Genomic DNA, 13,670 nt, shown 5'->3' with positions numbered 1-13,670 from the left:
GAATTGCAGTTACGCAATATCGCAACGTCCCAGATTAAAGCTAATTGCACATGAGTTTCCACACATGCTGAAAATACATTTCGGGGTATTAAGCGACCAAGAGACAGCCTTCTGCCGTGCCAAGCAATACAAATACAGAAAATAAAGAATACATATATTGTTTACAATACAACAATAACTAACTATAGTTATAATTTCATATGTACCTGTTGATAAAATAGCAATAGCAAAAATGTATGCAAGTGGTACATACTGCGCCGGGTACATTTAAGGGAATGGGAGTAAATTGAGCCTTTCTATTTATCACCACTCTTCTCTTTATTTTCACCTGTCCTCTTTCTTTAGCAACCCCTTCTTCATTAACTATTACTCTTTATATAGTTTAATAAATGTGGTAAAGTACAATATACTGCATGTGGAGACTTAAAATCTAGACAGGCTTGGTGTTTAATGTCGCAGGGCGTCCATATATCAAATCGCTCAATGTGCGGGTTTTTTTCTTTGTTTGTTTTTTTTAGATGGTCCGGTCCAATCAGATTCGCGCAGAGTGCGGCGAACTTAAAGAGTCGCTTTTCACCTGATGTTCTAATCAGCAACCATCTCCACAAAGAATAGAACGATGACATTTTTAGTTGGCGTTTTCCTTTTTTTTTTTTTTTTTTTATGTTTACATGTATTATTTGTCAACCAGTTCAGGGTGTACCCCGCCTCCTGCCCGATGATAGCTGGGATAGGCTCCAGCACGCTCGTGACCCTAGTGAGGAGAAGCGGCTCAGAAAATTGATAGATGGATGGATGTATTATTTGTTTCGTATGGTTCATTCACAATTGATATTTGGGAAAAACTCCACTTCAGGAGTCTCTATGTGTGAAAAAATGGTGACAAGTCCAAGGTGTACACCGCTTCTCGCCCAAAGTCAGCTGGGATCGGCTTCAGCTCACCCTTGTCCCTACCTGAAAAGTGGAGTAGAAAATGTGTGAATGGAGTTGTACTCATAGTAACCATATTTGTGTTGAGTACACTCCACACTCTTGTTGCCCCATTTATTTAAATATTTACCCAGCTTCCTATGTTTGCTTTGCCATTTGGATCTCAGTGTCGGAACTGCTCCACCATGCAAAGAAAAAAAAAATTATCTTGTCAAGGTGAACAAGGGTCATGTCTGAGTCAAATATGTGTCATGTTTAGACTGACAGTAGTTCAGCTTCGATCCCACTGTCACAACAACATCACCATCGCCACATATGGTCAGCACAGGTCTGCAAATCTGTCAATCATTTACACAGCTGCTGTTTGACTGTTAAAGGAACCTATGTTTTAAAATCACCTATTAACTCTCGAGGTTCCAAGCGTGTTCGTTTTCATGAAAGAACTACGATTGTAACGACGTGTTAAAAGCAAACCAATTTATTCCTGACAGAGGAGCCCATACATATTTCAGAGCTCTGGGTCAGCAGCTACCCCTATCTTAGCCTTAGCAGAGAGAGGGTCGTCCGAACAAAGCTATCTGTTCCTGCCCCAGACTTCTACAATTTCTCAAAGTGTCGACAATCATTAATAGGTACCTTTTTCCTTAGACTGGGACTACCATGTCGGTGTAGTCCATTACCACCACATCATTCGGGCATCGGCCCATGTCAGTGTGTTGCAGTTCCCTCTTCTTTGTAGAAACACAAAACTCTTTTACCTTACGCAGAAGATCAGGGTGCCACCAAAAGCGCAGCTTGTTCAGCATTGACACATAACTCTCATGTGTCAGGGCGTGTACTTCCTCAACCACTGACCACATGAACTTTCCTGTAGGTAACACCAGTCTCCTAGGGCTGCTCGCCTGGCCAAACCACAGCTTCTCCTTGTCGTCATACTCAACACATTTCTTTTGCCACTTACGTTTGTCTTCCTCTGGCACCGCCTCTTGGAGGTCGCGCGCTACATCAACCGTTACTGCAGGGAGAAGGTCAATCAACTGATCCTGTTTGACAACATATTTACCTTCAGCAGCCGTTTGATAGCATGCTGCTTTCTTAGCCGCAGCATCAGCCGCACCATTCCCCTGGGCTACCAGCGTGCTCACTTTCAAATGTCAGGGACACTTGACCACAGCCACCTCCACTGGCCTATCAAGAGCCTCGGTCAGTCGTTGAATCAGCTCTGCATGGGCCACTGGGTCTCCAGTGGACGTAACAAATCCCTGTCGTCTCCATGCAGCCAAATCAACAAACAAACATAGGCCGAATCAGAATAAATAGTAACACTCTGACCTTCAGATAACTCCAGTGCCCTGCACATGGCCAGCAGTTCTGCAGCATGAGCGGAGGGTTTTAAAGTCAGAATTTGGTTCTCCGCGATGCCTTCAGCGGCCTCTTGTTTACAGGGGTACTGTGGCACGTTAACAAAAGCAGTCGGGTCTACCTCGAATGTGACCGGAATCACGGATGCACATAGTACCCCATCGGCAGGCCCCTCGGACCACAGTGAGTCCGGCAGCGAGTTTAACAGCTGTTCGGCGTCCTCATGATCCGAGAGCTCTCTGCCATGGAATCGCGCCAGTGTCACATGCTCCAACACACCCTGGTCCACCGCGGCGAGTACAACACATTGGGTATTTGACCTTGTTGCCAATCATTCGCCAAATGGCATTTCCGTACCATGGGTCCCAGTTCTCGGGCTTCAGGACCGAGTGCAAGTGCAAGTGAAATGTGTGGAAAAGATGTCGAACTCATCATAAACCACTCACTCTGGTCTGGCGTTAAGGTGGAGGCAGCCGCTACACCTTGCTTCCCTATGTAAATACCTGTACTGTTGAGCATCCAGTTTTCATCCTGTATTGACTCAAAGGCTTCTCTGTAAACCAAATTGTCATTTTTGTCATAGTACAGTGTGAAATGGAGGGGATCGATTGGAGGGCTGTAGGAGGCAAGAGAGTCGATCCAGGGCTTCCATTGCAGGAAGGCCGAGTAGACGGCGCCTTTGTTTCTGGTTGAAGTCGGGCCCAATAAATGTCAGCGGTCGCTTCCGCGAGTTCATGTTGCACCATGTTCCATCCGGCGGACAATTTCCCTCCACAGTTCGTCACGGTCCCATCTGGGAACCGTATCGTCTGTCCGTCCGGGCTGCAAAGGAGGGTAGCCCTGGTTTTGATAAGAAGATCTTTGCCCATCAGGTTCACTGGAGCTCCCCCTTTCGTCAGGACAAACTGATGTTCATGTGTATGTCCAGCAATTTCATTCTTTAATTGTGTCGAAATCGGCAGACTCATGGGCACCCCTGCAAAGCCCATTAAGGTCTTCCCTGAGTGTTTGGATGTGGAAAGTGGTAGACATACAGACGAATATGTGGCACCTGTGTCCACCTTTGCGGGGATAAGAGGCTCTGCCTTACCTCCGTCCCCGGGCTCCGGGCATCCCTATTGGTAATCGAACCAGTCCTCGTCGCAGTAGAACTGGCTAGATGGCTGTTGTTGCTGTGGAGCCTGCTGCGGATGCTGTTGCCAGGGTGCTGGGCCGTGTCCACCTCTGCCGTGTGGAGCTCCGTAGCCTCCTCTTTGAGGTGGGGCCCCTCCGGGTCCCACTGGAGGTCGCTGTTGCATCTGTGGGGGAGCAGTATATTGACAGTACCAGTGTCTATACTGACCGCAGTTGAAGCATGCTTGGTCCGGTGGAGGTTTTGCTCAGTCATTCACAAGCAAAGATGGGGCGAGGTTCAACTCTTTGTGAACAAGTGCGTTAGAAAATAGTCGAACAGTTTAAGGGCAATGTTCCTCAACGTACAATTGCAAGGAATTTAGGGATTTCATCATCTACGGTCCACAATGTCATCAAAAGGTTCAGAGAATCTGGAGAAATCACTGCATGTAAGCGGCAAGACCGAAAACCAACATTGAATGCCCGTGACCTTCGATCCCTCAGGCGGCACTGCATCAAAAAACGACATCAATGTGTAAAGGATATCACCACTTGGGCTCAGGAACACTTCAGAAAACCAATGTCAGTAAATACAGTTCGGTGCTACATTTGTAAATGCAATTTGAAACCTCTACTATGCAAAGCAAAAGCCATTTATCAACAACACCCAGAAACGCCGCCGGCTTCTCTGGGCCCGAGCTCATCTAAGATGAACTGATGCAAAGTGGAAAAGTGTTCTGTGGTCCGACGAGTCCACATTTCAAATAGTTTTTGGAAATTGTGGACGTCGTGTCCTCCGGGCCAAAGATGAAAAGAACCACCCGGACTTTTATGGACGCAAAGTTCAAAAGCCAGCATCTGTGATGGTTTGGGGGCTGTGTTAGTGCCAATGGCATGGATATCGTAGAGATCTGTGAAGGCACCATTAAAGCTGAAAGGTATATACACCTCTCCTTGAGCCGTCACCTTATCGTGGTGATTAAAACCACTATGACGAACAAAATATATGGATCTAGGTTTCCCTTGCTCGGACGCGGTTCACCGTAGCCCCCTCTGGAGCCAGGTCTGGAGGTGGGGCTCGAAGGCGAGCGCCTGGTGGCCGGGCCTGCACTCATGGCGCCCCGGCCAGGCATAGCCCGAAAGGGTAATGTCCCATGGGCGCACCACCTGTGGGAGGGGCCAGAGGGGTCGGGTGCAGTGCAGGCTGGGCGGTGGCCGAAGGCGGGGACTTTGGCGATCCGATCCCCGGCTACAGAAGCTGGCTCTAGGGACATGGAATGTCACATCTCTAGCAGGGAAGGAGCCCGAGCTGGTGTGTGAGGTTGAGAAGTTCAGACTAGATATTGTCAGGCTCGCCTCCACACACTGCTTGGGCTCTGGTAAAAGTCCTCTTGAGAGGGGCTGGACTCTTTTCCACTCTGGAGTTGCCCACAGTGAGAGGCGCCGAGCAGGTGTAGGTATACTTATTGCCCCCCAGCTCGGCGCATGTACGTTGGGGTTCACTCCGGTGGACGAGAGGGTAGCCTCCCTCCGCCTTCGGGTGGGAGGGATGGGTCCTGACTGTTATTTGTGCCTATGCACCAAACAGCAGTTCAGAGTACCTAACCCTTTTTGGAGTCCTTAGAGGGGGTGCTGGAGAGCGCTCCCGCTGGGGAATCCATCGTTCTGCTGAGGGACTTCAATGCTCACGTGGGCAATGAGACCTGGAAGGGCGTGATTGAGAGGAACCCCCCCCAATCAGAACCCGAGTGGTGTTCTGTTATTGGACTTCTGTGCTCACCACGGATTATCCATAACGAACACCATGTTCAAGCATAAGGGTGTCCACACGTGCACCATCAACACAGTGTATAGTGGGGCTAGGGCGCTGCTGACCTCGACTCGGGACGTTGTGAATTGGTGGGGAGAATACTTCAAAGACCTCCTAAATTCCTCCAACACGCCTTCCCATGAGGAAGCAGAGTCTCTGAGGCCGGGGTTGAGGTCACCGAGGTGGTTAAAAAGCTCCTCGGTGACAAGGCCCCGGGGGTGGATGAGATTCGCCCGGAGTTCCTCAAGGCTCTGGATGTTGTGGGGCTGTCCTGGTCGACATGCCTCTGCAACATCGCGTGGACATCAGGGACAGTGCCTCTAGATTGGCAGACTGGGGTGGTGGTCCCCCTTTTTAAGAAGGGGGACCGGAGGGTGTGTTCCAACTACAGGGGGATCACACTCCTCAGCCTCCCTGGTAAAGGTCTACTCAGGGGTGCTGGAGAGGAGGGTCCGTCAGGAAGTCGAATCTCAGATTCAGGAGGAGCAGTGTGGTTTTCGTCCTGGCTGTGGAACAGTGGACCAGCTCTTCACCCTTGGCACGGTCCTCGAGGGTGCATGGGAGTTCGCCCAACCAGTCTACATGTGTTTTGTGGACTGTTTGATCCACGTACAACCGTTGTCAGAGTTTGGTATGCATTGCCGGCAGTCAGTCGGACTCGTTTCCGGTGAGGGTTGGACTCTGCCAAGGCTGCCCTTTGTCACCGATTCTGTTCCTAACTTTTATGGACAGAATTTCTAGGTGCAGCCGAAGCATAGAGGGGTTCCAGTTTGGTGGCCTCAGTATTGCATCTCTGCTTTTTGCAGATGATGTGGTTCTGTTGGCTTCATCAGGTCGTGATCTCCAACTTTCACTGGAGCTGTTCGCAGCCGAGTGTGAAGCGGCTGGGATGAGTATCAGCACCTCTTAATCTGAGACCATGGTCCTTAGTCGGAAAAGGGTGGAGTGCCCTCTACAGGTCGGGGATGAGATCCTTACCTAAGTGGAAGAGTTCAAATATCTTGGGGTCTTGTTCACGAGTGAGGAAAGAATGGAATGGGAGATCGACAGGGCGATCGGTGCAGCGTTTGCAGTGATGCGGACTTTGTACCGGTCTGTTGTGGTGAAGAAGGAGCTAAGCCGAAATGCGAAGCTCTCGATTAACCGGTCGATCTACGTTCTACGTTCCTACCCTCACCTTACGGTCACGACCCAGAGCTCGTGACCGTAAGAAAAAGTTCCCGGATACAAGCGGCCGAAATGAGTTTCCTCCATAGGGTGTCCGGGCTCTCCCTTAGAGAGAGGGTGAGAAGCTCGGTCATCCGGGAGGGGCTCAGAGGAGAGCCGCTGCTCCTCCACATTGAGAGGAGCCAGATGAGGTGGCTCGGGTATCTGTTTAGGATACCTCTTGGGCGCCTCCCTGGTGAGGTGTTCCGGGCACATCCCACCGGGGGCAGACCCCGGGGTTTTGGGGTAACATATGCTGCCATCCAAGCAATGTCTTTTTCATGGACGCCCCTGCTTATTTCAGCAAGACAATGCCAAACCACATTCTGCATGTGTTACAACAGCGTGGCTTTGTAGTAAAAGAGTGCGGGTACTAGACTGGCCTGCCTGCAGTCCAGACCTGTCTCCCATTGAAGATGTGTGGCGCATTATGAAGCGTAAAATACAACAACGGAGACCCCGGACTGTTGAACAGCTGAAGCTGTACATCAAGCAAGAATGGGAAAGAATTCCACCTACAAAGCTTCAACAATTAGTGTCCTCAGTTCCCAAACGTTTATTGAATGTTGTTAAAAGAAAAGGTGATGCAACACAGTGGTAAACATGAACCTGTCCCATCTTTTTTTGAATGTGTTGCAGCCATAAAATTCTAAATTCATGATTATTTGCTAAAAACTATAAAGTTGATCAGTTTGAACACTAAATATCTTTAGTGTTCAAACTGATTGAAGAGTGATTGAAGAGATTAAGGATGACGCACATAGGCTGGATTTACACAAGATGGTTGAAGTGAAATAATTAAAATTGTATTGCTCTCAAGAGACACAATTCAAACCAGCTTCACAATAGCATAAAAATAATTCAAAAAAACGTTGGAGGCCTCTTTCAATTGTGCATAAAAATTGTATATGGATCAGATATCTGGCAATGTGACTGCAACGTAAACGAACACATTGGATATGTAGCCCCTCAATGCAAGCTTAACATCATGGAAGTACGCCAATCATTGAGGTATACATACAGCGTCTGCCCAAACAACACAAATAAATGTTAAAAAAATACCCTCTTTAAGTCTAAACTGCTCAAACACACATTGTAATGAAATGAAATGGATTGAAAAGATCCTGTATCCAACTAACTAACTCGACCTTCTGTCTACAGGTTTCATTCAAAGCAGAAAATGGTGATCCGATAGCCATCTGCCAGGCGATCGTGGAGCCATCACCTCACATTGTCGACCAAACTTTCCGACTTTATCATCTCGAACTCAGTTTCCTCAAGAAGGCTATCCGCTTGCCACCCTGGCACACACGCTCAGGTAGCACAGATTACTACTGCACACTTATTATTGTATTATTGTTTGTAATAGCAATTTTCAAGTCATTGCATTTTATGAAACTCTTGATTGGGAAAGGAAGCATATTTGTTAACTTAAATCAATGTACACCTCACTATAAGGCAATAAAACCATATAACTGATTTTATTTGTAATTAAATACAATTTGTATATTAAATTGCTATATGTACATTAAAAGAAATTGCAAATTCGAATCATGAAACAGTCTTCAAAATGGACATCTGTAGTTATGTTGGATAAACATTTTACATTTACACATTGCTTGACCCTTGTCTCCCATTTGTAAAAAAGCTCACTTAACAAATTAATTAGCGTTTTTATAGCATAAAATAATCATACAATAATTACCGTTTAAACTAAAATAATATAAAAATAAGAATAATTACAGTGAACAAACTCAACACATCTTTTTTGAGTACCCCTTAGCTGCCCAACAAGGTGCCTGATGTAAAATACACAAAGTTCATCACCGTCCGAACAACGTATGCACAAACGCAGCAAAACTACCGGAATTTTTTTCCCCCAATGGCTGTCCTTCAAAATAGAATAAAAATGCATGGGGGCATAAAATGCACATCTTACGTCATATCGAAGCGGCGACTCTGTTGTTGTAATCCAGAATTCCAGCCTATAGGGGGTGACAAAAGTTACATAAAATAGCTTGAAGAGTTGACTCCAAATTTCAGAGTGTGACACCTTGCCATTTCATTCATCTCTTTCTTGCTGGTATTACAGTTTTCATCGTTCAGCCTCAGCATTATTTGCACAATTGTTGTCGATCAGTATGACTGCACTTTTTGACACTTTTTATTGCCTAACTTTGTACACTTATGTTTTGGTCCTAAATGTATATTTTGATAGTCTTTTGCAATAGTACTAGAGTGACTTCAACTCCTGGAGACAAATTCCTTGTGTGTTTTGTAAAACACACTTGGTCAGTAAAGATGATTCTGATCCCGATGATCCACCTGTGCATTAATGTGTGTGTGTTTTTTTTTTTGTTTTTTTTGTTTTTTTCAAATCTTTCTAATACTTGAAGCAGTTGGAGGCTCCGATGCCAAGACGCACATTTCTGTACGCTGCAGTGACCCAAACATCATCTGTCAGACCCGGATGCTGGTGAGAGAATGACTTCCTTTACACGACATTTAAATGTCTCAGCCCACACTAATTTAAACAGGGGATTAATTACTAAACTGATAGCACCATCCTTTGTTTAGAGGCAGAGTGCTATTCCAGCATTCTTTGTAATGAGTTGAGTACCTTTTTTGAAGCACAGAAGGCTTCTCTTCGATCCAGTTGAATGCTTTTAACATGCTAATGTGTTGTCTTTGTTTTTTTTTATGGTAATTTCTATCCCCTTTTTTCTTTTTACCCACTTATTATTTTTTTCTGTGTCAATAGAAGCCAGGAGAGCCTCAGGATGTCTACTTGAAAATACCCGGAGGTCCGAGTCCCAATATCAAAATGTTCTTTGTGATGGTTTTCACGTAAGTATTCTTACAGTGAGCACATTTCATTTTCCTTAAAGACTACATGTCATCAGTTCCATACTTTTTGATGTACTTTTATCAGGTTTGCAAGATAATTTGGGTTGATAATGCCCAGGATGTTGCTTTTCAAGCTATGTTAGTTGGTCCTTTAGCCCTGGCATTTAAGACGCTTGGATTTCTCATTGATGTCGAATATGTAAATAAGCTTTGCTCTGATTGGATCGCTGTTATTCTTAAAATGACACTAAACAGGCCCAAGAAATGTCATTTGTATTCGACACACCACAGAGAAGAGTAATGTTTACAAGCCTGCCGAATTTGAATGAATTAAGCAAAGAATCCCCAAAATCCTGGTGTGAAAAACTTCCCAAAAAAGACTCATGGCTGTATTAGCTCAAAAGGGTGCTTCTACTATTAATGCTTCTCCAATTAATGCATGTTTTTGGGATGTGGGAGGAAACCGGAGTGCCCGGAGAAAACCCACGCAGGCACGGGGAGAACATGCAAACTCCACGCAGGCGGGGCCGGGGATTGAACCCGGGTCCTCAGAACTGTGAGGCTGACGCTCTAACCAGTCGTCCACCGTGCCACCTGCAATATAACAAAGAGTGAAAAATTTAAGGGGGTCTGAATACTTTCCGTACCCACTGTATATAGTGGGGGAGGGAACTTGTGCTAGAAAGTATACGTCCATCGGCCGTGTCTTAGCCCCGCCCACAAAATAAAGAAAATTCAAACGCTGATAATGATGCTTAAACTATACCTCAACAATTCAGAACTATATTGTTATGTCTTTGCATATGTGTTTAGCACTTCCAACATATTTAATGTATTTAGAAACAAAACATGGATATCGGCTTAGTGCCACATTAATTTAAATATGGAAAACAGTTTTTGCACTGATTGGTCCTTGATGATATCACGATGGCTTGTGGCGGCTTAGCATTCATAGCGACGTCGCGTTTGGATCCTTCGTTGTGGGGTCTCATTATCATTATGAAGCACAATTCACCAAGTGTTGGATTGTTGGCCCACTAATAGGAAACGTGATCTGAAATGGGACGTAGGTGAAAATTAAAGGTTGTCTGAGTGCTTTAATGTACTGTAAATGACTTACTTAAGGACTTACTTAGTTAACTACTACTACTACTTCTTTTTACATCTGCATCCCATGTTGTCTCTTTCATGTGGAAGTTGCCTCATGGGAAGGTTTGGACAAAAGGGACATTCTTGCTTGGTGTCCAAATTCCCGAATGACTTGAAGCATCTTCCAAATGTCTCTGAATGCTCTTCAAGTGCTGTAGTCACAGAGCAGTGCTGAGTATGTGACTACATCACCTCCCACTCACAGCTCTCAGTCTCAGCTCAAGCCGCCGAGACTTGAATTTCCTTCGCCTCAGCAGTGGGCGGTTGATGACGGTGATGGTGGTGGCATTATCGGCTCATCATTAAAATGCAAGCGCTCTCATCTTTGACCTCTCGATGTCTCCGAGGAGTGGGGGTGGTGGGAATACTTTATCTTACTGTAATTATTCCTGATGATGTTTTCTCTCTATAGTGATAAGTGGATGGCTGCCCCCTCGCAGATCTGGCAGATGTACGTGCATTTCATGGAGCGGGTGGATGTCAGCTGTATCACTGGCCAACGGAGCTGTCAATCAGTGGTGTTGAGGGGGAGGCAGACTCCTCGCAAGGTCAAGTGTTTCTCATCACACCCCCAGGAGATTGAGGTACAGCGCCAGTTTGTAAAATTAGTGCCTGGGAAGTTACACTGTCACTCTCATTTGATTGTGGTCCCAGTTTATGATATTGAGTACATTGGGTTCTCTGCCTCTAATCCTTACTAGGACCATCCGCACTTGCATTCCAATCTAGCTAGCACTCACACTGCAAGACGGGAAAGTTAAAAGATCATTAATGCTCTATGTTGAACCCAGTAAACTAGTAAACATTCTAGTGTACATTCTTTTTTTCCAGATTTCAGATTTTTTTTTCAGATTTCAAACCAAGATTTGGTTTTGTGTTTCTTGGCCACTTCTGTAAAGTCTGTTTACGACAACAAAACTCACTTACTTTAATATAACTGAACCACTGCCTACGTTTGGGCCTAATTCACCAACCAACATAGATACCAACGACAGTGTACAATAAAAAGAAAATAAATAAGCCCCTAATCCCAAAAGTCTCAGAGGGCTTCACAGTAACTAACAAAGAATCAAACAAATAATTATAATTTAAGTTAATATCCCAATCACATCAACATTTAATTCAGCATCACAAGCCCACATTTCACAGAGATGAAGCTGTTTTCATTCGACGACATCCCACGTCCAATCGTATAATAATAATAATAAATAAAATGATAATAATATAAACCATAATCATTATCAGCACCAATAAAAAATCTTCAAAGATGAAACTGTTACACCGTGGAATTAAATAACTATTCATTCATTCAATAAATAATAAAATCTTGGCAGAATTGTTAGATTTATCAAACGTGCTGTTTTGACAAATGTAATGTTTTTTTTATCTGGAGATTTTTTTATTTTTCAAGCATACGATAGCTAACGTCATTAAAATGTTATTTCATAAAGTTATTATTTTTTATTATTTCTTATATTAGCCTTTTAACAGCCAATGAAAAGTGTGAATTCTATTTTTTTTGTATCCAAAAGACAAGGAAAACTACTTAGTATTTAAATTTTGTGCTCTTTTTTAAAATCTAAAACATAAAGAAATAATTTTTTGTGGTTTTGGATGTCCAGTAAAACAAAAACAAAAAATTTGGAGGTGCATGTTTTTCATTGGGTGGTAACTTTGTTAAATATTCATTCATTTTCCGAACCGCTTATCCTCACTCGGGTCGCAGGCGTGCTGGAGCCAATCCCAGCTATCTTCAGGTGAGAGGCGGGGTACAGCCTGAACTGGTCGCCAGCCAATCGCAGGGCACAGATAACAAACAACCGTTCGCACTCACATTCACACCTACGGGCAATTTTTTGAGTCTTCAATCAACTGACCATACATGTTTTTGGGATGTGGGAGGAAACCAAAGTACCTGGAGAAACCCCACGTAGGCACGGGGAGAACATGCAAACTCCACACAGGCGGGGTCGGGATTTGAACCCCGGTCCTCAGAACTGTGAGGCAGATGTGCTAACCGTGTCGTTCACCGTGTCGCCTTTAATACAAAAAATAAATACAAAATAAAAACAAAATTCAAAACACAAAGAAAGTCGTTTAGGTGTTTTTGTATGAAAAAAATGTTGACGTTTTTCACTGGACAATGTTATAGAAAATATTGGCCATATTCTTTTTAACAGCCAACGAAAAGCATGTACCATACTCCTTTTTTTTTTTTTTTACTCTTTATTTATCTAGAGTGGCTGCTACTTGAGTGAAACGTCTCTATATGTGTCTCAACACTAATCCAATTCAAAGTCTGCATCTTGCCAAGAAAGGTTGAAATACCCAGACGCGCGCTTGTTTTGCTCGATTGGCAATCCTAAAATGACTTGAGCTATCAAGTCCAGTATTATTAGTTTTTTCCACTTGTCGAAATGGCTCTACCAGCATCTTGAACATTGTTCTTCCAATCCGACCTGAGTCCGTTCTTAGTCTTCTGAGTAACCCTAGGGTGTAATGGCATTTCCTTGGGGTGATTTGGGTCTCGTGTCTGTGTTAAGTGTGCCAAAAGCTTGCGTGGCTTCGAGAAGAGCGCGTACCTGCTCACACGAAGCCACTGGTGTCTCTCGAAATTGTTTTTGAAGCAGATGGAGAGTGTGAACCATGAAGCGCAGTGGAAAAACTGGCATGCGTTGCTGCAGTTTTGGACGGCAGCTGCTCATTAATAGACGAAGCATCATCACGCTGCCAGTGATGGTGTTGTCTCTTTCTTGGGTCTCTTCTCATCAAACACATTTTGGCCTAGTTCTGTAAAAATTGAGACGATCGTGCCATTTCCTGATGCCAGAGTTGGTGAAAATACAAGTTATATATTTGTACTATAGAAAGTTTATTAGTGTACTGGACTCCATTTTCCATTGTCTTGTATCCTTCTATAGCACAAACCACATTGCTTACATCCACCATGGAAAGGGTTAGGGTTAAGGTCAGTGGGATATCACAAAATAAATAGACTGTTTTATGGAGTAACTTGGAAAACTTTGTTTTATTGTATCAATTAACTGTAGGCTCTGAAAATATTTCCTGACCGCATTGATATTATGGCAAAAATACAATGTTTCCAAACACAGTGCATGTCTGTCTCACAGTTGAGAGGTCCTCAGTTCGACTCTTGCTCATATATTTGCTTTGCATGTTCTTCCCATGTCCATGTGGTGTGAATGTGAGCGCGAATGGTTGTTTGTCGTTTGTTTGTTGTCCTGCCATTGGT

The 13,670-nt window shown here is 44.4% G+C and overlaps 1 protein-coding gene across 4 annotated transcripts in view; it reads left to right on the top strand.

Moving 5' to 3' along the window:
• nphp4 (nephronophthisis 4) overlaps positions 1-13,670 on the top strand; it is a 191,303-nt gene that overhangs the window by 165,563 nt on the left and 12,070 nt on the right. For 2 of the 4 annotated variants that reach the window (XM_061673501.1, XM_061673484.1), the window contains 4 exons: positions 7,583-7,739; positions 8,818-8,897; positions 9,183-9,268; positions 10,830-11,001. In XM_061673501.1, coding sequence (XP_061529485.1) covers positions 7,583-7,739; positions 8,818-8,897; positions 9,183-9,268; positions 10,830-11,001 — 495 coding nt within the window. Of the gene's footprint in view, positions 1-7,582; positions 7,740-8,817; positions 8,898-9,182; positions 9,269-10,622; positions 10,727-10,829; positions 11,002-13,670 lie in introns of all 4 variants that reach the window. The other 2 variants (XR_009768367.1, XM_061673493.1) reach the window with 2 other exon arrangements.

Source organism: Phycodurus eques, chromosome 1 (assembly GCF_024500275.1).
Source record: "Phycodurus eques isolate BA_2022a chromosome 1, UOR_Pequ_1.1, whole genome shotgun sequence".
Taxonomy (NCBI): domain Eukaryota; kingdom Metazoa; phylum Chordata; class Actinopteri; order Syngnathiformes; family Syngnathidae; genus Phycodurus; species Phycodurus eques.
This window is presented reverse-complemented; position numbering and strand designations above follow the sequence as displayed.